This window comes from Camelus dromedarius, chromosome 5 (genome assembly GCF_036321535.1).
Source record: "Camelus dromedarius isolate mCamDro1 chromosome 5, mCamDro1.pat, whole genome shotgun sequence".
In the NCBI taxonomy this organism is placed as follows: domain Eukaryota; kingdom Metazoa; phylum Chordata; class Mammalia; order Artiodactyla; family Camelidae; genus Camelus; species Camelus dromedarius.
In genome coordinates, this window is record NC_087440.1 from 61,263,811 (window position 1) to 61,289,840 (window position 26,030).

A 26,030-nucleotide genomic window follows, 5' to 3' on the forward strand; every position below is an offset into this window, starting at 1 on the left:
TGTACAAGTTAATTCCTAAGGGTTTTCTTTTTGATGCTATTGGTACATGGAATTGTTTTTTTAATTTCCTTTACAGATTGTTCATCGTGTTAGAGATGAAACTGGTTTTTGTGTGTCGACTTTGTATTCTGCTACTTTGCTGAGTTCATTTATTAGTTCTAACAACTTTTTGTGGTGTCTTTAGGGTTTTCTACCATATAATGTCATATCATCTGCAAACAATTTTACTTCTTCCTTTCCAATTTGGATGCTTTTAATTTCTTTTCCTCGTATAATTGCTCAGGATAAAACTTCCAGCACTATGTTGGATATAAGTGGTGGAAATTGGCATCCTTGCCTTCTTCCTGATCCTAGAGGAAAAGCTTTCAGTCTTTCACCATTGAATATGATGTTTGCTGTGAATTTTTCATACATGGCTTTTATTACATTGAGGTGGTTTTCTTCCATCCTTCTTGTTGAGTGTTTTTATCATGAAAGGTATTGAATTTTGTCAAATGCTTTTTCTGCATAAATTGAGACAATTGTATAGGGTTTTTTTCCTTCATTTTGTTGATGTGGTGTATTACATTGATTGATTTTTGTATATTGAAACATCCTTGCATTCCAGGCATAAATCCCACTTGGTCACGATGTATAATCCTTTTAATATGCTGCTGAATTCTGTTAACTAGTAATTCGCTGAAGATTTTTGCATCAATGTTTATAAGGGATATTGGTGTTTAGTTTACTTTTCTTGCAGTATCTTTGTCTGTTTTTGGTATCAGGGTTATGCTGACCTTATAGAACGAATTAGGAAGTATTCCTTCCTCTTCAGTTTTGTGGAAATGTTTGAGAGGGATTGGTATTCATTCTCTTTAAATGTTTGGTAGAATTCACCAGTGAAACCATCATGACCAGATCTTTTCTTTGTTGGGAGATTTCTGATTAGTGATTCAATCTCCTTACTAGTTATAGGTCTATTCAGATTTTCTCTTTCTTTGTGACCTAATCATTTCATCCAGGCTATCCAATTTTTTTGGCAAACACTTGCTCATAGTATTCTCTTATAATCCTTTTTATTTCTGTAGAATCAGTAGTGATATCCCCATTTTCATTTCTGATTTTATTAACTAGAGTTTTATCTCATCCATCTAGCTAAAGGCTTGCTAACTTTGCAGATCTTTTCAAAGTATCAACTTTTGGTTTCATTTGCTCTATTTTTCTATTCTCTTTTCTGTTTCTCTCTGCTCTAATCTTTATCACTTCTTCCTTCTGCCAACTTTGGGTTTAATTTTTGGATTTAATAAAATAAGCATTTATTAAAGATAGTATTTTGCAAGAAACCATGTGCCAAGCTTTATGCTAACTGCTTTACATATATTACCTAATGGAATATAAGAACACTATAAATTAAGTACTATTTTACCTGCATCTTACAAATGAAACTGAGGCTTAGATCAAGAAATTTTCCCAAAGTCACAAAGCTGATAAATGCAGAGGCCAAATGATCCCACAGGTCTCTGATTTCCAATTCCACAGCCATCACCTTAGGTGACTCTGACCAGGGACATCTTACCTGAAGAGCTTCGGGGAGGACAAAGGGGCCATAGCTGATATCCATCCTGATTATACCACTTGGTAGCAGCAAAATTTGACTCAAACTGTATGGTTAATTCAGACTATGACTGCAAAAGAGGTGAATGAAATTAAATGAGACATTAACGAGAAAGAAAATCTGAACATCAGAAAATGGGCAAGACTATGGACAGAGGTAATTAATAAACACTGGCCAAATCAATCAGTAAATGCACATGACTTGTAGTGGACTTTTAGGTATGGGGAGCAGCATGTAGATACTCAACTTGCTTAAAAAAAAAAAAAAGACCATTCTTTTCAAGAATAAATTATACAATAAACGTATCATAATCAGAAAAAAATAGAATCTTAATTCTCCTTAGTTGTCCCATAATTAGTCTTAGTTGAAAAAAAAAGCTAAAAGTAAATTTTATTTAATAGAAACCACCAGGATGCCCTTTTATATAAAAATCTGGGAAATAGAAATTGGACCATACGCTTACTTTGCCTCCATTATTAGAATATATTATTTATAGGCAGGAGGCAATGTTATAGAAGGGGTTAGATATTCCATGGAAATCAACTCTTAAATTTCTTTGAACCCTAAATTTCTTTGTTACAAGTTTCTTTTTCTTGATAAGCCACTTACCAAGAAGATCATTTTCAGATGTTACAAATGGTCATGCTTCGAAATACAAAACTGCTGAATTTACAAGGATTTTTTCCCTCCCCAACTCAAAGTTTAACTGAACATGAAACATTAACTGGTTAACTCTACATAGTTCTAAAGCTGATACGATTTAATTAGCTGAGAGTAAATCACACCTAAATCAAATGCTTTACAAAGAGAGTATCCCATGGTCCATGAGATGACGCTCTCCTTATCACATCACGGAGAGGTCTACGTCCCCTCCACTTGAGTCTCAGCAAACTGTCACTGTTTGACCAACAAAATATGACAGAAGGGATGCCACGACAGTTTCCGGACCCAGGCCTTAAAGAATTGGCAGCGTCTACTTCCTGTCTCTTAAAACAATCATTCCTAGCTGTCACACTGTGAGGAAGCCCAAGAAGGCAGCCCCCTAAGGAGGCCTATGTTGAGAACTGAGGCCTCTTGCTAAACCCCAAGCCAACAGCCAACACCAGCTTGCCAGCCATATGAGTAGGCCATGTTGGAAGCGAGTTCTCCTGACCCAGTAGATAAACCTAAGTTGATGCTTAAGTAGCAGAGACAAGACATTCTTGCCAAATTCCTGCTCACACTGTACACTTGTGAACAAGATAAACAACTTCTGGGTTTTGCCACCAAGTTTTGGGGTAGTTTCTTATCCAGCAATAGACACTGAACCATTCCCTAATCATAAGCTGATTTTCTCAACATGAAATCCTGAACGTACCAACCAACCCCACTGCCTCACAGCTACGTTGACCAAATCTACTACTTGTATGTTTTTAAAAGGCCACGGAGGTCAGAAACAAACAAATAGACAAACAAACACAGCCAGGCACCTGAAAACTCTTCACTGCTTCTTTATTAGGATGCACCCACAGTACAGAACCTCTCACACAGCTGTGAAAGGGGAAGGTTACAGTTCCCTTCGGGAGCACCTTCATTGTTGTTTCTGTTACCACTTTGAAGAAAGTAAATCATTTTCAAAGAAAGACATTTTAAATTCCAAGTGTTTATAAGACTCGGCTTGCATTTTGTTGTGTTTGAAAAGGAAGTAGCATATTTTAGCCAGCGCTGGAAGATTGTTTTGTGGCATTTTAACTTTGATGTTGGATCAGACGTCTTCACTGTCTGCTTGAACCAGTCTATCATTTTCATATGCAACTTTTCACATCAAAAATGCTTCATTTTTACCTCTACCCACAAACAGATGCTGTTTAAAAGAACACACACACACACAACTAAATTTAAAACCAATCATGAACCACAGCATTTCTAACAGGGAAAATGAACTTCTACTGCCCTCTCCTGCTAAAACAATGAAATACTAAAATACCAAAAGATCTATGAAGCTAAAGCGAAATCCTCAAACCAAAAGCAATGGACATGTCATCCTCATTATACCTCAGTCAAAAATCAGACAACAACCAGAAAATGTATTGGTAGTATTTATATTTGAAAGTTCCCCACTGATACATGAGGTCTGGATTACAACTTATATACAATAAGTGATTTCCAAAAAAAGTAATGAAAGAGAAGGGAAGGAAGGAAGGAAAGAAGGGAGGGAGGGAGGGTGGGGAGGAAGGAGGGGAGAAAAGGAAACCTATATTCATGGACATCATAATATGGGATGTTTATTTCCAAGAGATACTACCGCTGCTATCGTGCATAAGAAGCAGCACAAATTAACATTCCACTAGATTAAAATTTGCTCAGCTTTCTCCCAAGATGCACAATCCTTTCAGAGTTTTCAAAATTAAATATTGAGAAATATAAAATGCATTGCCAATATAGCTACTACAAAAATCCTTTGTGGCTCATTCCTTAACTCCACTCAGAGAAGCAGCTGAGCCAGAATATAAAAATAAAAATATTGATGTGCAAATAAAATATCACTGATCATGTCTGGTGCCACCATTTTGCTTTAGGTGACTGTCACTTTGTGATAACATTGGTAACAGCATCAAAAAAGAGAATCTCTTCATTTCTTGGGCCAGGTCAGTGCATCCAATTAAAGGGGGAAAAAAAAACAGAAGGGGGCAGGGAATCTCTGAACACTTAAAAATGCCAATAATATCCATACATCTTCCCTCTCCCACCCACCCCCATCCCCACAAAAAAATAAAAAAGCTTTTAAAGCTCTGAATATACTTTTTTTTCTTTCCATGGTGTGATTGAGCCTAGGGCTACATATTTACGTATAGCAGGTGCAATTACAAGCAATTCCTGGCTCTGCACCCTGGACTGTCCCATACATAGAAGGAGGTACAAAATAAATTAAATCCTTCCATTTAGGCAAGAAGCCCAAGATGAAGGAGCATCACCCTGCTTGTGAGTATCCAGAGGCATTGAGGGTATTATTTATTTCTTACTTTTTAAAATTTTTTATTTTATTTTATAAAAAAACATGTTAGGGAGAGCAAAATATAATAAAATTTAAAAGGACAAAAACTAAACACCAAAGGAAAACAACTCGGGACACTTGCACAATGAGAAAAGGAATGCATGCTTGATTCAAAGTATGAGATGGGTCAATTCACTCAACATGGTTGTTCCAGGCCCACAGCCTAAGGCCTCAGCATCCTTCTAAACCAGAGGGTTTTGTTTTTGTTTTTTGTTTTTTTCTTCCAAAGACACTCATCATCCTACCCCTGAAACCAATATGGTAGGGATAAGGGTGGAGTGATTATCACTCACTAACTACAATATTTGCTATTTAAAAAATATATTTATATATAGTTCTGGAAATTATGAAGCAAACAAAATATAACACAAAGATGCATTTGTCACAATTAACTCAAGTTGCAGCAACAGCAGAAACGTGGGAAAGGACAAAGAGAGAGGGCTGCTGCAAATGCAGCAAGTACGTCCTTAAATATGTCACATAGTGCAACAGTCAGATTACGTCAGTTACTCTGCGTCACTGGACACAACATGACAAACGTCACATTGTCACTTTCGGTTAAAAAAGAAAAGACAGTGTTTCTTCTCAGAAGTTGCCCTATGAATTTTAGACATATATCTATAAGAGCTTCTTTAAGTACGTCTAAAATTTGGCTTTATGCTTCTCAGTTTGGAATGATCAACATACAAAACTGACATCAAGGATAGCTGTGTAACTTTCACCTTAACTCTGAGGACAGAGTAAGGTGCAAAAAAGGAACCTGGTCTTTCTCATTTCAAATGACTGCATTTCATTCTAATGGGCAGAGGTATTTCATAAACCCATGATGTTAATGTCCTCTATCTACAAAGATGAATTAATGGCCAACAAAAGTTTATACTGTCAAAATTAAATGTAAAGCAGAGTAAAAACTAATGGGCTAAAATCAAAAGAGGTAAAGGAGATGATTTGTGACAAATTTATTTTTACCTTTAGCATCTGAACTTGCACTTTTGCTCCAGCACTTTTAAGGTAAGTTATTTCATCTTTGGCAGCCCCTGCCAATTTTACATTGTTCTTTCAAAAAAAAAAAAAATCTATGAATTCCACTAAACCATGTTGGGTTTGGTATTGCATACGACTCTTTTACTGCTGTTTCTTCTTCAGAATTAACAATGCCAAGTTTGGTGTTTGTTTTACAAAGTTATTGAGATGACAACATCCATAATCAGCTGACTTTAACGCACAAACTGTGACCTGATAATCCTGAAACACTTAACAGGGGAGAAAGGTCAGCGGCTTTTTTTTTTTTTCCTTTTTTTCTTGGAAAGAATAAAACTGCATATTCTACCTTATATATTAAATGGAAGGAAGAAAATATACAAGCCCATACTGATACCATTTCTATTAAGAGCAACAAGAGTTCATATGCTCCTGTTTGCTACTATCACAATTCAACACATGAATGCAGAATCAGCTCTGTACCACGAATACTGCTGGAAGTGATGGTTTAGGATTATCAACTCACTGCTGCCACGTCCGTAACAAGCAAAAGCATCCTGGAAATAACTCCCTAAACACGTCTTTCAGTACATAATAATGCAACTGCATTAGGTTAAGTACATAATGTACACACGTTTTATCAGCACTTTTAACTCCCCAAGATGTAAGATTCCTCTTCTAAATACAAAGCAGAGAGCCAATGAGACAGATCTATAGTACAGCCCTAGATTTTGTTTTGTTTGGTTTTTTTCTTCTTAAACAATTTGGTCACAATGCACCTTTGATATAAAAGCATTTTTAAACTTTATTATTAATACTCAGGACATTAGGAATTTCCAGATTTTTTTCAGTAGCATTTGTAGAACCACTTTTGGTAACAAATACAGTAGTTAGGAATATGCATCCAATTCAGAATGCATAGTGTTTATCCTGAATCCTTTCTGGCTAAAAACAGGGCTGGCGCTGTGATGGGATATAGAACGAGAATCTACAAAAAACACTGTAATATGTTTGGTATTTTTTTCCCCCAGAGGCTACATCCTCTTCTGCTGGAATACTTTATAAATACATATTAAAAAGTAAGGCAACAACTCCAAACAGTCCAAGCTGTCCGTTCAACTCTATTCCCAATTAGATTTGCAATCCTGGCAATCAATTTCATGGTTGTACTATTTAGTGTTTCTCTTTATTTCAAAATGGTCCAAAAGGATGTCTTCTGACATTTTTAGAACATCTCTTGTATGTGTGTTCAATGATGTACGGAACTAATACTGCTCAGGTACTGAAGCCTATGATGTCCCAGTGCCTGTTTTCAAAGGATTCAAGACATTGATTTGGATTCACCATAAACTGATGCATGAATCCAACATTCCCTTCCCTACTATGTTTATCACCTGTTCTCTTTTACTCCTAATTTTCAAACTAAAGGAGTACCAAGACTACCTAGTTACTGGAAAGATGTTCACTCCAGTAAACAAAACTTTTACCAGGGACCTTTAAAATTCATGGCCCCACTCCATGTGGACATTCAATTCATGAAGATGTGCAAAAGGAAAAGAAGTCAAATTACAGTCAAGTTATCCAGAGGAGGATGTTACACAAACTGATAAGGAAATGACAGTCTTTTTTTTCTTTCTTTACTATAAATACATTTAACAGCTTAGCAGAAAGACAAGCTAAATTTAAGATTTTCACATTTGAAAACTGTTTCATACTCTCTGCTAATGATAAATAAGGAACTCCCGATAATGGAATTTTAACACAGCAATTTCATCGACAGATCTCTGAAGACTGCTTTTTTTTTTTTTTTAAAGAGGGTTAGAACAATGATTATGTTTGCCAAGTTCTGAGAAGTCCATCTACTGTCCAAACTTTGGATTGAAGTCCTTATTCTTTTTTTCTTTACTTAGAGACAGGTATATACAGTGCTGTTGTAATAATGAAACAAATGTGAAATCTACTGAAAAGTTGCACAATACAGAAAACTGTTGCTCCATCTTCTACTACATAAATGTGTGACTCCACAGGTTAGTAATGTTGTTGTCATTATTCTTGTTAAGTTGGAATTATCCCATCACGTCTAAGACCTCTCTTTAACTCCAGATCCTCCAGTTTTTTCCACAATTCTTCACGCTCCTTTTCCTTCTTTTTCTCACTGGGGAAAAAAATAGAAGACAGGGTAAACAACTGAGAAAGTTTAAGGAGATTATCTAACAATAACTGCCCCTTTGACATACTTTTCCCCATGTATGGTTTTAAAGGGTCTTTGAAAAGTTTGGCATTAAGCTTGTGGGTGTTTTTTCTTTTTTGGTTTTTTCTCTCTTGCTCTTTTTTTTTTTTTTCCTTGACATTTATATAGACACAAAAGTAGTATTAATGAACAGAGTAGGAGATGACAAGAATATTTTAATATTTCACATTGGTATTCCTTAACATTTAGTTTAATAAAGAAAATAGACTTCAAAATTACTGAGAAACACATATGAGGATCATTTATACATATCTGTTATCCTAAAACCAACAGCACATGAGTAATTTTCACTTGGGGGGGGGGGGTCTAGTTCAAATCTAATTTTCTCTTTGTTCCCAAATAGTTTCTCCAAAGGGATGCTAGAGATGACACTGAGACAGAGAACACAGTAGATCAAAAAAAAAAAAAATACTTTTTCTTTTAGTATCCACTTTTTTCCTAAATTGTGTATAGGAAACCAGAAAATCCAAATTATTAACTTATTTTATACCTATATGCTCAGACAAATTAACTATTCTTTCTTCCATGATTTCAGTTTTAATACCGGGTAGAACTTTGTTGATATCTTTATGTATTACATTTTTACGATTCCAAGCCTTCAAATTTGGCTCAGTATCAGTTTGACTAGTGATTTCCAGACTTTCCAGAGTTCACTGTTGGGTAAAATTTACCAAAAACTTGGATATCCAAAATAGGGTAAACAAACTTTATTTTGCCAAGGACATTTTTAGATGGCTATATATTTTTTTAAAAGAATGGATGTTAATTTTAACAACAATAAAGTAGTAAGTATACAATCCAGGATATGTGGCTATACTGTAAGTTAAATAAAGTCACTTTTATTAAAAATAATTCATTGCACTGTGTCCCTAGTTTTCTCATGTTCTGATGAACTAGTAAACGGTAGATCCAGGTAACATTTGTGAATCCATAAATTCAGATAATTCCTGAAAACAGGGGCTCTGCTACGCCAGGCATGATGGATATGGTCCTTCTGTTAGTTCACTTACTAAGAATTTAACTTCAGTAACAGTGCAGTGTTTACTCAAGGAAGGAAATCCACATAGGTTATGTGAAGTTTGTGTATAATTCCACTGCCTCATATTTTTTATGTCATCACCAATTTTTTAAGTTATACTGATATCTATAGCAACAGAAATTAATCTTCATCCTCCTCCAAAACATCTCTAGAAATATCTAAGGAATTTTACATTTTCAATCCCCTGGAGTATTGAGGGAATATTTAATTATATAATATAGTAATTAACATTATCATTTTATTATTTTGTTAATTTAAGCCTTGTTTAGTACAACTAGTTTTAACTAGCTCACACAAAATCTGCACAATACAAATTTCAGTGGGCATAATAGTTTTTAAAACAATTTCCTATTTAATCATTTTTATTAATAGGGCAAAAAATTTTATTAATAGGGCAATAGAGATAAGATCAGATAATTAGATACTTCTCCAAGCACTATGAATTTGAGAGTCTTAACTGTAAAGCAAGCTGTTTGGTAAATTATCGATTTTGGTTTCTCAGTACAGTTTGGGGATAATATTAGGTCTAAATAAATGTTATCATAGAATACAGATTTAAGTACATTTGAGTGAATTCTACAGATCCTGCTGCATTTCAATGCATGTGACCTTTTTATCTGGAGAAGGAGGAAGATGGTAAGCAAGGGCTTAGGGACTTTATTCAAAAAAAACCCAGCTTAAACATATGTTAGGTTCTTTAGGCCCTAATTTACAGACTTAAATTAAGTGCTGACATGATTAAAGTATACATCATCTTGTTCCTGAAGCGTTTCACTCGAGTCTTTGATGAAGATGAAGAGTTACACGGCATTCGATAGTCTGTCCTGCGGGGCTTTTCTTCCAGGTGAACTTTTTGCTGAGTTATCATACATCGTTCATACTGACAACTTTATCTTCAAGAATCCTAAATATTTCTGATATAGCTACTGTCACCCCCATCCTTTCCCACTTTTCTCTCTCCCTGTAGGTGGCAATTTAAAACTTCACCACATTGTCATCCTAGGGGTGATGTCAAACTCTCTTCCAATTTCAGTGTCACAGAGCACCACTGCTGGCATATGTGTTAGTTACTTATTCTACCCACCATTTTCAGATTTGTAATACTCAAAAAAAAAAAAAAAAAAAAAAAGCTGATCGGAACTGAAACAAGGACTAATTTCTTGCCTTCCAGAAGTGAAGTCCTCCTTTCAGTTCTTCTTGGACAATACCAAGTAAGCCCCTATTCTTTCTTTAATCATTTTGAGCATTTTAGAAGTAAGGTCTTTAATAGTCTTAATGGGGTTCTACATATATGATCTGTATTTAACTAGAACAATAAAAATGGGTTTTCAGTTGCTGTAAAGGATATTACGTACAATGCAGTCTTTAATGATACGTTACAATATGAAAACGTGCCCAGTACCTCCTTTACTTAAATAATATTTTTACAAGATTTTAAGTTTGGAACTTGGAGGGTTATTACAAATTTAATGATACTATTATAAATTTAATAATGATAGTATTATAAATTTAAACATTTGCATAATGATTTGATAAATTTAGTAAATTAAAAGTTCTTTAAATTCCAAGTGTGGTACAACATATTCAATAACTGATATTTATTTCAATATGGTAGAAAAAATTTTCAGTCTCTTCTGTCTACTGTTAAATACTTGCCATATTCCATAATTAAGTTGCTTTTCAATATACCACATCCTGATAATTGAAAAAAAAAATCACTTTGATGGTCCTTTGTTCTCTGCCACCAAACCTTTCCTCTCATTGCTCTTTTCATCCAAAATGCAAGTAACACATTAAAAATCAGGCAAAGATACAAGAGAATCACAAGTAGTTTTGCTCAGGAGGTTCAGCAAGGTTCTGAATATGAGCACTCCAGGATCCTCGAAAGACTATGGTTTTACATTATACACAAAGCTGACATTTGCTTCTGGATGAGAAAAGCCAAACCAGACATTCAACTATTAACAAGCTCTCCAGAGTACATGAAACATGGACTTTCACGGTAGATGAAAGTCCAGCCAGGGTCTGAATATTTATGTGCCCCCAAAATTCATGTGTTGAAATCCTAACCCCATCAAAAGATGACGGTGTTAGTAGGTGGGGCCTTTGGGAGACGATTAGGTCATGAGGGTGGAGCCCTCGTGAATGGGATCAGTGCTCTTATGAAAGAGAGCCCGCAGGGATCCCCTGCCCCTTCCACCCTGTGAGGACGTAGTGAGAAGGCACCAGTAAGAACCAGAAAGAGCACCCTCATCCTACCTCACTGGCACCATGTTCTCAGACTTCCAGAGTCTGGAACTGTGAGCCATACATTTTTGTTGTTTATAAAGTACCACTAAAATATCCATAATGTGGTACTTTGTTGTAGCCGCCCTAATGCACTAGAACAACTTCTTTTGGAAAGCTGGACATATTGAACAAGAAATAACAAAATTCAAGGATCATGTAAATGAAATCAAGAAAGGCTTACTAACTCCCAGCCTGTCCAGTGACTAATTTCTCACCACAAGGCTATAAGCAGAAATGATGTGTACAATCAGAAACAGACACAACACAGTAAACTGACTATATACTTCAATAAAAAAGAATGCCAAAAAAAAAAAAAAGGAAAGAAAAAAATAAGAAATGATGTGTATAACTTCAGGCTCAGTCATTAAAATATTACATACGTGCTCCTCCAAGGTCTTCTCCTTTCTCTAGAGCTAGAATTGCCTGCAACCCAACTTCAACCTTGCAGATAAGGAAAACACCATAGGAGACGACAAAATAGAAAGAACCTGGGTACCTAAGTGACCTGGAGCATTCTCTTTGGACTATTACATGACAGTGACATAAAATTCTGTCTTTTTAGAAAGAGAAGAGAAGAGAGGAGAGGAGGAGGGGAGGAAAAGGAAAAGGAAAAGGAAAAGAGACTTACTCAGCCAGAAGCATTTATTATACAAAGTTCTGCTGGTTTCTATTCCCTCTTGATCTTAAACATTTCAAGATTTGCACTGGAAACAACCCAAATATCCATCAGTAGATGACTAGATACAGAAGATGTGGTATATTTATAATGGAATACTACTTGGCCATAAAAAAGAATAAAATAACGCCATTTGCAGCAACACTGATGGACCGGGAGATCATCATTCTAAGTGAAGTAAGCCAGAAAGAGAAAGAAAAATGCCATATGACATCACTTACACGTGGAATCTAAAAAAGGGGGCATAAGTGAACTTATTATTTATAACTTAGATGATTGATTTCTTGAATATGGGTAAGCACATTTGACTGTCCTTTATGATTGGATTACTGCATTCTGTTGATTCTTATTTTGTGGCTGGCTTTATTCCTTTGATAACTATGTAAGTTTAAAAAGCTAAAGCTCTAAATTTTTTTCTTAGAAATGATGAACAGTACATATATGCAAATTTTTAAATGGTTTTCTCTCTCAATGAGTTGCTCTTCCTAGAATAAACTTGTTAATTAAAAAAAAATTACCAAATCATTCATTTGATTGGTATTTTAAAATAATTACTTAAAAGAGATGTTTTCTCTTTATCTAACTATGGAGAAAAGAGAAAAGAGAGAAATAGCAAAATAAAGGAGGAGAAAATAGAAAAAAGGAAACTGGTAGATTTCTTTAAGAAATGTTTTTGCTTTGCTAAATATTTGCTGGAAATAAAAATCTCTTCACCATGTTATAAAAAAAAGATTTGCATAATATCAGACTCTTCACCTCCCTGTTCTTTTTACTGCCCCTTAAGTCACAAGGAATATTTGCTGGGCTGTAGTGCAGAAAGTAAGTTCTGGGCCAAAGAGCTAAACAAAAATGGTGCCTCATCTCTCTCTTGCTGCTGGAGTGAAGTACTAATCAGCCCTGTGCTAGTTCAGGAGGGGAGCAGATCCAGATGGCAAACTACCTGATAGCCCCCTTAAGTGGGTCTGAAATATCAGTTACGTGCCAGGCTCTTAACCCTGAGGCAGAAGAGACACATTACCACCATCATCATCATCATTATCATCATCATCATCACCATCACCATCATCACCATCATCATCATCATCATCACCATCATCACCATCATCATCATCATCTTCAAACGGAAGAAGGAACACGGCCTTTTGCAAAACAACACTTCGTTACCCAGGAGCACACTAATAAAGATACAGCAAATGAGCACGGGAAAACGAATACGTAAATAAATAAAATTGTGCTGCTTATGCTTTCAGATACAATTAGGCAAGTTCAGCAAAGAGTGGGGAAAGAACTCAAGAGTTTTAGACATGTCTGACAAAAAAGCTTTAAAAAGTTACCGCTGACGATCTGACTTGTATGTGGCCGTCAGCTCATCGAACATGGTGCTGTTCATTTCCATAAATGCCTTCAACACATTGTACACTAACGCCACGATGGCCCTGGAAGCAGAGAGAAGAGAACGTGTTGGTTGGTCTTACATAACAGGATGCTGCCTGAAGAAAATGGACGCATGGCTGTGTCTGAAAGAGTCCCTCGTGTTGCACGGTCTCCCTCCCTTTTTAGTTCATGACCTACAACTCATTTCCACATCAAGAGAGTACCATTCTTAAGGCAAGATATCTTTCTAAGGGGTTGGCAGGATTAGAAAAAGAAAATCTAATTTTGCCCCTCTAATTATTGGTGCCCAGAACAGACTTGCCAGTGGGCACTTGGTAACTTCATTTAATAAAAAGGCAAGTATAAAAATAAAGCACCTTCACCCTAAAAATCAGCACCTGTGGTAGGACCAACCTTCAAGACCTGAATTTGCATAGAATTTTATTTTTAAAGTGGTAATATACATAATTCATCAAAATCAAAGGCTATTTCTATGGTAACCAATGTTACATCTACACAATTCATATTCGAAGATGATACCAAGCCCCTTAAGTTGGGCAGTTTAACATGAGTTACACTTTCAGTTGTGATTTGCATTGGTCCACCCACTCTTGCTCAGTCCCCCTGCTGACCCAACACATCAGCTGGTAAGGCTGGCAACCTGGTGGTGGCTGTGATTAGCTGTGGAATACTATACAGCTGAAGAGCCAAAGGCAGTCTATGCTTCTCAAGGGGAAGAATAAGCTCTTGGCAACGTGAGGACTCTGCCCTTATGGGCTTGGTGTCTTCAGACTGGAGTCTAAATAGCATTTCCCAGGGTGGAGAGGGTATAGCTCAGTGGTAGAGCACATGCTTAGCATGCGCGAGATCCTGGGTTCAATCCCCAGGTCCACCACTTGAAAGAATGAATGAAAGAATGAATAAATAAACCTAATTACCTCCCTTTGCAAATACGATGGGCAGTGATGGCGAAGAGCCAGTCTACCAAGCAGTTACAGACACTTGCCAGAACCACTCTCGAGGGTCTCCAGAGACTACATAATGAGACTTCACTGTCTGCCAGCTCTTATTTTTTTATGAATTTTAGTAATAAACTTTAACATTTTTGAAAAGTGGGAAAGATGGTATATTATAGTTGTAGGCAAAACTTTTAGACAAACATACTATGAATATACTGGATTATATCTAATTTTTAATGCCACATTAAATTTTCTTTCTCTTTCTTAGAGAAATATGTAAAGCCATTCAAATACAGAATGCTGTAACTTTTATAAGACGAGATGATAAACTTCTCTTTGAACATTTTAAACTATTTCCCACCCCCCTAGAGAACACATATAATTGACTGAGCTGGTTTTTAAGAAACGCTTGCCAAAATGCACGCCAGTTCAGACAACTTCCCTTCCTGCACCTCTTTCATGTCTCCTTAGCATCCACTTGGTGAAGACTCCTGTGTGCCCCACTCCACTTTCTAACCCAATCTTCCAGCAACCTCCCTCAAACAATCTTGTGCTTCAGCCCTCCCAAATTCACAGGTCTCAGAACATGACAGGTGCTTTTTACCTTTTTGTGCCTTTTCATGTACTGGATAGACCCACTATCTGAATGGACACCCCTCTCCCATGCACCTGCCAGATTTTTTTCAAATTCAGTCTGAGTATCATCGCTCCAAAATATCCACAAACTTCTCCTCCTGATCCAGAGCATCCCCAAAGTAGCTCAGCTACATGCACAGACGGATCAGGAAGCCCTCAAGTAAACAGACAAGGAAACATAACAGCACTTAAAATACTGTTTCATAAAATATTGGTTTAACTGTGGGTCTCCCCAAACAGTCAGGGAATTTCTAAAAGGTAGGGATTTTAACTTTTCACATACTTATCTTCAGCAACAAGCACAACGTCTGACACACAGCATACACTCAAGACATTTTATTAAGCAAAAGAGGAGGAGGGAGGAAGAGAAGCCAAAATAGAGGAAAAGAAGGAAGGAGGGAAGGAGGGTGGAAGGGAGAAAGGGAGGGAGGAAGGGAGGGGGTGAGGGAGGAAGGAAGGAAGGAACGAAGAAACGAACGAACAAACTGTGAAAACCTACGGATTCCAATGTTCTTTTGAAATCCTATAAAGACTGGAAAACATGATGGGAAGGATGACATTAGAGTTTTCTTCTATCAAACTCATGATGTATTCATTATTCCAATAATAGAGTGCCCTTTCTGCCACCTTTGAGAAAAGAAAAAGAAAATGTTAAGAGAGGAAAAGACTAAGATAAAACAAAATTACAATCTCTTCAAACCAAAGTATATCCAGACTATTTTAATATCAATCAAAAGTGTAAAACTAAATATTAATCACATTTTAGATTTTTGTGGGTTTAAAATCTTTCAGAAAGTTCCCAAACGGTTCATCAATTTGGGGAAGAGAAAGAAGTTTTCCAACCAATTTATTTATATTCTCCTTTAACACGCACTGGCCCTTTCATCTGATCTGACACTTTTCCCGATGTTGTTCCCAAGCTCCGAACACCTTTCCCCTATTTCTCCATGCCACGCTGGTTTCCCCGTCACTTTAATTCCCTTCCTGGCTCACCTCTTTCATCCCACACACTTCAGATCAACCACAGGGCCCAGCACATGGCTGGCATTCCATCAACAGCTGCTGAAGAAAACCCAGTTGCCCATCCCTGCAGAGCAGTCACATCTGCTAAGCACCTCCTAGGGCCAGGCACTGCGCCTGCCCTGCGGGCAGCATGTGTCATCCTTACCACCATCCAAAGAGTAGGGACCAGTGTGCAGATGAGGGGAATGAGGATCAGTGAGATGGGTAACCTGGCCAAAGTCATACTGCTAGTAAATGACAAAAGTAGGGACTTCAGTCTAGTGCGCACTCTTTCCAGAGTTCCTTTCTGGTCCCTTCCTTTGAACTGGGTAAGCTTGGAGGACTCAGTTTTGGACTCAGGGACGCTGGCTGTACATACATCTGCTTGCTATCTCAGGCCCCTTTTTTCTGGCTGCCACATTTATCAACTGACTGAATTCAAAAGAATGACTAAAAAAAATGTAAATAGTAATCTAAAGTAATAATAATTCAAATAAACCAAAATCTCAAAAAAAACCCTAAAATCTCTAAAAAGACTGGTCATAGGGGGAAAAAGAATAGCTTCTTTCATTCATACAGATTAAGAAATTATGTTTTAATTTAAAAAATTTAAATTTAACTTACATGCAGTTAACTTAGTAAAACAGTACAAGCTGTACCTACAAACAGACTCCGAGAAATGAGATCCTTTTCATTTACATTATTCAATTTGATTAAAAAAAAAAATTAAGGTACCAGATGCTGAGAGTACAGAGAAAATCATTCATCATTATTGAATGTTTACTATATGCCAGGTGCTGTGTTAAGTGTTTCATATACATATTAGCTCATTTAATCCTCACAATCAACACACAGAGTAGGTACCATTATTTCTACTTTGCAAATGAGGAAACTGAGGCTCAGAGGAGATGAGCACTGCCTCAAGGTCACATGGCTAGTAAGTGGCAGACCCCCCCAGTCCCTGCTCAGAGTCTCTTCCCTCTACTATCCCTACAAAGCTCATGTGCTGGTAGGGAAGGGGGGTTCCACCATCCCCATTCCAATGTAAACTGTGACAAATGCATCAGATATAGAACTAAAACGCCAGATGAAACAGGAGAAAGAACAGTCCCGATGACCTGGGGGAGAGGAAGAGTGGCAGAACGTCCCCCAGGCAGGAGTGTCTAGGCTGGGCTTTGAAGGATGAAGAGATGAAGCAAAGGGCATTCCGCACTGAGGGAACTACAGGAAAGGAGGGCAGAGGTGTCAACGTGGACAATGTGTCTAGAAACCACGAAGCACAAGTGGGCTGAGGCAGGTAGAGCACAAGGCAAGAAAAGGGCCAAGAGAGGAGGAATGGGAAAGAAGCTGTTCTGAAACTTACAACCGACCGGAGAAAGTTTTAAAGAGCCCACAGGAGGATGCTAGTTAAGGAGGAGGGACCCCAGGCTTCTCCAGCAATGGGTCTAACATTTACCTGCTACTCAATGCTAACAAGTATCCTAATCTCTATGTATCTATTTATCAACATGTAAAATCACTTACAGAAAGAAAGTCAGTATCCAGCAAAGCCCCTTCAAGAGGAAAAGTATTGTTTATGCAGAGTAAAAATGAGCATGTCTGACAGTAAGACAGACCACTACCTCCCTGGGACCCCATGTTCTCCTGCACACACAGTCACAGCGTTTCTGGCTCACAGCCTTATAACCCAATGCCACACCTGGGGCAAGTAGTGAGCGGCATCTGACTACACGGAGTGGCACAGATAAACGTTTACGGGGTGAACCAATGAACACATGCATGAATAAAGAACCTCTCTACTCTCCTCCTTTCTTTTGTTCTCAGTTTTACTTCTGTCCAATAACTTAAACTTCTTTTTCCTTTCTGCTATGGACTGAATTGTGTCCACCCTCCCCGTCCCTCGAAATTCACATGCAGAAGTCCTAACCTCCAGTGTGACTGTATTTGGAGATAGGAGGTAATTAAGGTTAAATGAGGTCATGAGGGTGGGGTCCTAATCTGATATGCTAGGTGGCCTTAGACAAAGAGGTAGAGAGAGATTTCCTTCTCTTTCCTCACACCTGCAGCAAGGAAAGGCCACGTAAGGACAGTGAGATGCGTGAGCCAGAAAAAGCCCTCCCAGAGGCAGAGCACGCTGGCACCCTGGTCTCTCCGATCTCAGACTCCCAGCCTCCAGAACTGCAAGAAATCAACTCCTGTCCTTTAAGACACGCCATCTGTGGTGTTTTGTTCTGGAAGCCTGCTATCGCCTGAATGTTTATGTCTCCCCACAAAACTCCTACATTGAGATCCTAACCTCCAAACATGATGGGATTTAGTGCCTTTTAAAAGAGGCGCCCGAGAGCTCCCCAGCCCCTCTGCCACGTGAAGACACATGAGGTCTCCGACCCCGGAGACGGCCCTCCGCTTCCCCACGCTGCCTCCCTGTCCCCGGACTGCCAGCCTGCGGAGCTGCGAGAAGGGACTTCTGCTGTTTGTAAGCTGCCCAGCCTGTGCTACCTTGTTAGAGTGGCCCCAGCCGATCAAAACACTTTGTCTCATTTCTAAGCTTCTGGGCATCATTTAAGGCTTCCCAGTGTTACTCATTTTGAAAGAGATTATTGCTCTTTGACCTCATTATACCAAACATCCTGATAAAAACTGAAAAACAAACAATCCAGAAATTTGAGCACCACAGGCCACATGTAATATGAAAAACATCTACATAGCATCCTGCATTTTTAAAAATCTAGACGTGGGTTACATCATCTGAATGTAATGGTTAATGTAACGGTTTCTACTCTTTTGGTGGGGCACGTTTGCAAGGTTTTCTACTTTTTTGGTTGTGGTACATTTGCAAGGTTGTCATAAGATCACTGACTTAACATACTAAGACATCTTCAGGCCCAAAATTAAAACAGCAACTACAGCCACTGTCTCTGAGTATGCAGGACAACGACACAGGGGAGAAGTCCACCGTCAAGTCCACCATGTCGGCAGTGGGTTCTGGGCTGCCAACCTCAGCCTGAACAAGCTCTTCAACCCCACAGGCAGTACATAAAGAGTCGATTCTCTAGGCCTGTGATCTGGACCTTTGGTGAGACAGCCAAAGTACAAAACCTACTGTATTTCAACCCAGATCATCCTCTTCCCTCCCGGGTGGGTCCTGCAACACTACTAAAACGGCCCCACCTGAGAGAAGAGTTGCCCAGGCTCGCCTTCCCTGTGTTCTCCCCGAGTGGCCACCAGGAGGCAGAGTGGCGCCACAGGAAGGTCACCGGCTCTCACAAGCAGCTACAAAGCTACACCCCTACTGACTCCACTTCCCACTTACTTGGGACCCTGAGCAAATCATCCTCTGAGCCTCATTTCTCTCATCTAGAAAGTTGAGGGAAAGCCTCATAGGATAATTTGAAGTTTTGGAATAACTTACGTAGAGCACCTAGCACAGTACAGATACGAGTGCTCTCTTTTTCAGTGAAGCTTTATTTAGCTTTCTGTCTTCCACACTGTAGGGGCCCTACCAGTCCACCTCTCATTCAGCACTTTTACTTGAGACAAGTTATTCTACCAGTTTGACTGGCAGTGTCGACATCTGTAAAAATCAAAACGCCCTCCTCGCAGAGTGGTGATGAGAAGTCAAGTTACTGGACAGAAAGCACCAGCAGAGTGGCTGTCACTGTAGCAGGTACTCAAGATGAAGGTGGGTATCATCAAATGTATCATCAGCATGTGAAAACACAGTAAGCAAAAACAGCAGGTAGGTCGTGTCCACTGTATCTCTTTCAATACAAATAAAACTTTACCAAAATAATACATGTTGTATAAGCCACTCCAGCTCCTGCCCTCTTTATTACCAACCTGAAAATGGGGGCTAGATACACACTTGGCAATTTGTTTAAACAAAGGTTCTTGGATTTTAACAAATTGTGAAGGTTCAATCACATCCAGTATTTCTTCCAGCTCGCCAAGAAACATGACCTGGAAGGACATGCGAAACACAAAGTGTCAGGTGCTCCATCAAAAACCCCATACAGACGATGAGGATTCATGAGAGTTTTACACTGTTTTAATATAATAAAAATACATACATAAAACCAAACATGAACAAATCAAGATTTAACTTATGTTAAATGTTCATTTCACGACTTCACCAGAGGGTACTTGTTAAGAACAAATTCCCTACAGCACTGAAAATATGATTCCATTTACTTTGGGAAAAGTATGTGCTACATCTACTACACAGAACAAGGGGCACTTACACACCGAAGCAGTGCCCCTGGGAAACGGGACTGGCCCTGTGGGGCGCTCCTCCCCTCCCTCGTATTTTTTAAACAGTGGGCAAGTGGCCCTCCTGCATGGAGGCACAAAGTCCACGGAGGCACGTGTGACTATCTGCCAAACATTTATATTACAGCCCTTGCTATGTACCAGGTGCTCCTCTAGGAGACACCAGTTACACACAAAGTCAGACAGACACAGATGAGCAGATTCATCCACACACAGGTGTCACTTTAAACCCTTCAGCACACGCTGACTCCCTCTCCACATCCCCACATCCGTACACATGCACACACTTGCTCACTACAGAGCAGAAAGAATCTCATGGCCTCAGCACCACGTGCCTCAAAATACAGCTTTTAGATCCCAATGGAGCCAAATCAATAGTGTAGTCAATTGTTTTAAATATAATGAAAAACTGACAGAAAAATATAAACCATTTTCCTATTTAGGCATGAAAAGATAATTAGAAAAAAATTAGTATGCGATTAAAATACGAAAAAGGACAATGTTTTCATATCTTGAGATGCAACTGAGTAGCAATGCATAGTGTAATCTTACCTAGCACGCATTAAGAAATGAGATGATTTTCTGAAATTGTGTAAAGGACGGTTTTGGAGAATTGAAGCTGATTTGAGAAGGAAGGTGTTTCTGTTAAAAGCAAAATATAGTAGACCCTTGCCATTTGTTAAGGAACACACTGAAGTTCTTCCCAAATAATCGCCAAATGTAAAACTAACAGCTCAGCTTTTTTTCTGGGCCACTTTCCATATGGTTCCTAACCTTTCAGAAAAGTGGGGACAGATCTGGTGCCCAGCTAGGCTCACTTCGAAGCTAAGAGACTCACTCCGCCACAACCACCTCACACGGCACATGCCGGGTTAGGTCTTGGCAAAAGTACAAATGACTGGACGTCAGAGATTCCCAGGGCCACTTGTGAACAGCTGAAATGAAATGACTGTAATGTATTTTAAGATTGTACATAGTAAGATCCCATCTACATGATGCTATAAAGTGGGTATTTGGGAAGGCTGTCTATCAATAGTGACAGCAAAACCTCCACACGATGCAAGTGTCACTAAGAAGGGGACATCAATGGAGCTTGACAGTAGGACACATGACTGGGGTCTGCCTTGGGCTAACCTAGGGCTGAGCAGCACAGGATAAAAGCCCAGGGTTAGGAATCAGGGAGGCAGGTTCTAGCCTAATCACCTATCTTTAGTCTACCTGGGCAGGCAACTTCACCTCTCTAAATATCAACTTCCTAACTAGTAAAATGAGACTAGTTAGAGTCCTGACTTACAGAGCTGTAATGAAGATGAGAGCGGATAATGCATTCTTACACGTGCTGATTATCGCAGTGCTCTAGGAAGCTACTAACACACTGACATTGAACACTCACCTCTTTTTGACTACATGTTTTGGGCCAAAATTTCATTAACCCCCTAATAACCTAAAATGAAAAGAAGAAAAACAAATTGCACTTAATTTTCCTCATGTACTCCATGAACAGGGGTCGTTCTAAAGTTTTCTGAAATTATGGGAAAAACACTTACTGGTTCTGTGAGTGAAGGATCTTTCTCCAGAAACTGTACTATGCAATATGCCAGCTGGAGAAACAAGCAAACGGGAGACACAGTTGGAGATTCTATACATCAGGGGCTCAGAGACGTATTATTAAAACTCCCTAAAAAGTTTTAATAACTTCACATTCAATTCATTTAAAAATAAAATACGTATTAAAGCAAATTGCAAAACTATCTTTTAAAGCCAAAGATTGACACTAACAAGGCTGCAAGGAAAAAATTTTTTAAAGAATATTGGGACATGAAGTACCCAGCTAATGAAAAGCAGAGGTAAAATATCACATCCAGTATATTCTGAAAGTTTCTCATCTGCACATAGTTTTGAGTTACATCTCATAGGTTTCTTTTCTCTTTGCCAGAACGTCGACAGTACTGGGTTTTACTGTGGTTCCAAAAGAGTCCTAAATGACAAGTAGACACTGCCCACTGCCTGAAATGGCACATGCAAACCAAAGCCGTTTCATGAAGAGATAGAGGGTTGTACCTGCCACAGTTAGAACCTGGACAAACAGAATTCTACGTCTGATGCTAACTTACTGAGGTAAAGAATTGTTTTAAATCATCATAAAGGATGATTGCCTATTTAAAAAACTGGAGGCAAGATCTGCAAAAGGGCTCGTAAAGATTCTTGGACAAGAAATCCACTCTTGCGAAACAACATTTTGATGGGTTCTAAATTACAAGCATATGGGCTAATTTTTCCTCGAAACACAGAACTTCACATTTAAAGAGGATCAGCACTCAGAAAAATGTGTTACACTTTGAAGCAAAATCAAAACATTCCCAGTGGGGGGAGGGGGAGGAGAGGGAGTCAGAGGTTTGAAATGCTAAAATTAAAACGCCACTAGGTCATTTATCTACCCGCTGGTGACATGCTTACCATGCAAGGCTGTGTTAGCAGGGAAATGAGAGTGGGGACAAGACAGGGTATGCTTTTTGAAGTAATGGAGGCTAAAAATAAAAATAAGTGAAAATATTGATTTGTTTACTTGTGAGAGTGTTTATTTGCACATAGAAAGTGCGAAAGGAATGGTGAATGAACCAGAAGAGGGGGCAAAGGGCAAGGTTAGTCTAATGCAAAATGAGGATAAGACAAAAGATCTAAGATCATTCCAAAATGATTACACATGTCCGAAGGTCTAAATCCAAAAAGCCCATAAATTTTATTACATGCAACATGTTGAATATGTACTTGTTTGAACTTGGGCAAGTATCTAAGTTCTCTGTAAAATGAGATGATTAAACGAATGAATGCTCCTCCCAATTCAAAAATAGCCCCATGATTCTCGTAAACACAGAAAAGTATAAACACATTTTAATTTGACTTGGGGACTATTTTAAACTTCAACAAACCTTTTGTTTAAGTTAAGTAAATAACTATATCAGTATAACACTGGGTTTACAAACTTTATTTTGCTTCCAAAAGTAGTAGTATAAAATTCTACCTGGGCATGGAAGAGTGATAAGCTCCTGACAGTGTGTAAAGGGATCAACACTTTCACCAGAAACTGTTTGTGTTCCGCCTTAAGAGGTAAAGCAAAGCCATTGATAATACTAGGGAAAAGGAAAGAGACATGAGTTAGCAATGTTACCACAACAAGCTAAACTGAGACACTGTTCTTGTGAGATCACATTAAATCTTAGTCAGTTTTCAACAGAACAACCCAAAACCCACCCTAGTGACATTCGAGACTCCTAAGTTGCTTTAAAGAATATATTTAAGGGGGGTGGATATAGCTCAGTGGTAGAGCACATGCCTAGCATGCATGAGGCCCTGGGTTCAATCCCTAACTACTCCATTAAAAATGAATTAATTTTTTTAAAGCACATATTTAAATAGGAAGGAAATTTAAAAGAAGGAAATTTGCTTAAGATCTCCCAGCAAAGGCTCCTGAGCTCTTACATCTAGTCAAATGGTTCCCAAGAGCTTTTGTATCAACAACTCTTTATTTTTCCGTCCCTCTCTTCCTTCCCCAAATTATGGCTTGCTCTGCTCGCTGATGACCCTTTCCACTTCCAGATATCATTCTTTCCCATCCCTGAAATCTCTGCTCAGATCAAGAACACCCCTGGATATAAAGCCCAGCCAAGGGGAGTCACCGAGAGAACCATCTGAGTGCAGCTTCTCTCTCCCCTCCTATTAGGAGGAGAGACAAATCACATTGTCCAGTTACATTAGCCTCCCTTGTGTGTAAAAGCCCACACAACGGCTGGCTCTTTCCGATTCACTCCACTACTCCAGGCAGCAACTGTTCCAAGAACTACACCTGGGGACACGGTTCCTTTGAAAATAGGAATCTTTCCAATTTATTACAAACTTACTTTCAAAAGATATGGCAGAGGACAGGGAGCCTAGAAACTGGTAAGAATAAGACGTTTTAGAGAAACCAGCCTGACGGCAATTAGATGCCTTGGCTCTACAGTAAGGAATAGACTGTTAGCTTTTTCAGTCATTCCAGAAGAATTAGCAATGCATAATTGTGGAACAAGGGGAACATGCAACTGCATCTTGTAGAGTCAGCTGGAAAACGTGCTAGAAGCACAAATGAGAGAGCCCTGCTGTACACACAGCAAGAGATCTAGGGCAGCATTTCCCTGTGCCACCCAAACCTAATCTCCACAACGATATTCACCTGAAATTAGCAACTAGCTAAAAATGTGCTTACCTTCCTAATATTTCCAGCAGTTCAGCTACACCATTGAAGTGTTCTGTTTCATAAACAAACCTAAAAAGAGAGAAAGAGAGAGAGAGAGAAAGGGAAGAGAAAAGGAAATGGTCAGAACAGTATATTCCAATATTTGAGGTTTACTTAATACTTCTATAAAACCACCAACTTTGCTTCTCCTTCTCCCCCCACCCTCCACTTACCTTAGAAAAATATTGTTAATCTGTTTTCGGATAAATGCTCTAAGACCAAGAAACTTGCCATAAATTCTGTGTAAGACTGTTTTTAAGTAGTCCCGTTCCCGAGGGTCTTCGCTGTCAAACAGCTCCAAAAGCTGTTGTAAATAAAAGACAGTGTAGCTGTCACAAGCAGTTTCAGGAAAGAATTTAGGAATTTTGCCACTCATTATTTAAAATCCTTTCCTTCCTTCCTTTCTCAAAAAAGGCACAGTGCTAGTCTTTGGGAATACAGTGATAAATAAGTCAGACAAGGGGCTGATACTCTAGTGAGGAGATACACAAAAGCAACAATAATCATAACAATAATCAGAATAATAGGTAAGACACATACAGCATTTGATATGATTATCAGCAATTTTCAAGCAATTTACTTACAGTAATACACCGTGAATTGTTTTATCCCCATTCAACAGATGAGCAATTATGGCACAGAGATGCTCAGTAACGTGCTCATGGTCTCTCAGCTATAAGTGGTAGAGCCAGGATTTGAACCCAAGCAGCTGTGGCCCTAAAGTCCATCACCTCAACCAGTGTACCACTAGAACATAAGCTACCTACTGAACTTATGTTCCAAAAACACAGGTAAGATAAGCTTTCAGCTCTACCAGAGCATGCAAGTAAATTTAGATAACCTAAACCAAAGCAAACACCAAAAAAGATACTGGCAAATGTTCTCTTTCTAGATCCTGGCTCTTATTATGTGGGTGTGCTCACTTTATAAATACCAATTGAGATGAACATTTACAATTTCCGTACTTATGTTATCCATGAGTAACATTTTTTAATTCCCAATCATTTGTGATCTAAAGTCAATAATTGAATCCTACAAGGTCACATCTTATCAGGATTGAAAATATATGTCAACACAAAAATCTGTACATGAATGTTCACTGCAGCATGATTCATCATCGCCAAAAAATGGAAATAACCTTCAAAATGTCCAACAACTGATACAAAGTGTGCTACAATGGAACATTATCAAGCTATAAAAAAAGAATGAAGTACTGAAATATGTTAGTACAAGGATGAATCTTTCAAACACCATACTAAGTAAACAAAGCCAGGCACAAAAAGGCCACATATTGTATGATTCCATTTATATGAAATATCCAGAACAAGCAAATGCAGAGAGACAGGACAATGAGGAGTGACTGCTAACGAGTATGGCGTTTTTGGGGAGATGATACAAAATGTTCTGCAATTATATGACAGTGATGGTTACACAACTCTATGGAATATATTAAAAAATATTAAATTGTAAACTTTAAAGAGGCGAATTTTATGGTATATGAATTGCATCCCAATAAAGCTCTGGGGTTTGTTTGTTTTTTTTCCAAACAATAATGGCCAGTTTCCTCCAGCTGAAGAACAAACTTGGAGACTGGGTTGAATTCTACTGAGTTCTTCATACATTCATTATCATCACAATAAAACAGAACTCACA

General features: G+C 38.4%; 1 protein-coding gene across 2 annotated transcripts in view; it reads right to left on the bottom strand.

Annotated features, from left to right (window-relative positions):
- Window positions 1–3,068: 3,068 nt before the first annotated feature.
- The window catches only part of PPP2R5E (protein phosphatase 2 regulatory subunit B'epsilon), a 132,217-nt gene continuing 109,255 nt past the window's right edge, over window positions 3,069–26,030 (bottom strand). For both annotated transcript variants that reach the window (XM_031453828.2, XM_010976667.3), the window contains exons 6-14: window positions 24,551–24,681; window positions 24,348–24,407; window positions 23,127–23,235; window positions 21,652–21,705; window positions 21,498–21,548; window positions 19,676–19,795; window positions 15,333–15,460; window positions 13,199–13,300; window positions 3,069–7,764 (exon numbers count right to left, since the gene is read on the bottom strand). In XM_031453828.2, coding sequence (XP_031309688.1) covers window positions 7,665–7,764; window positions 13,199–13,300; window positions 15,333–15,460; window positions 19,676–19,795; window positions 21,498–21,548; window positions 21,652–21,705; window positions 23,127–23,235; window positions 24,348–24,407; window positions 24,551–24,681 — 855 coding nt within the window. In that variant the 3' untranslated portion in view covers window positions 3,069–7,664. The remainder of the gene's footprint in view (window positions 7,765–13,198; window positions 13,301–15,332; window positions 15,461–19,675; window positions 19,796–21,497; window positions 21,549–21,651; window positions 21,706–23,126; window positions 23,236–24,347; window positions 24,408–24,550; window positions 24,682–26,030) is intronic.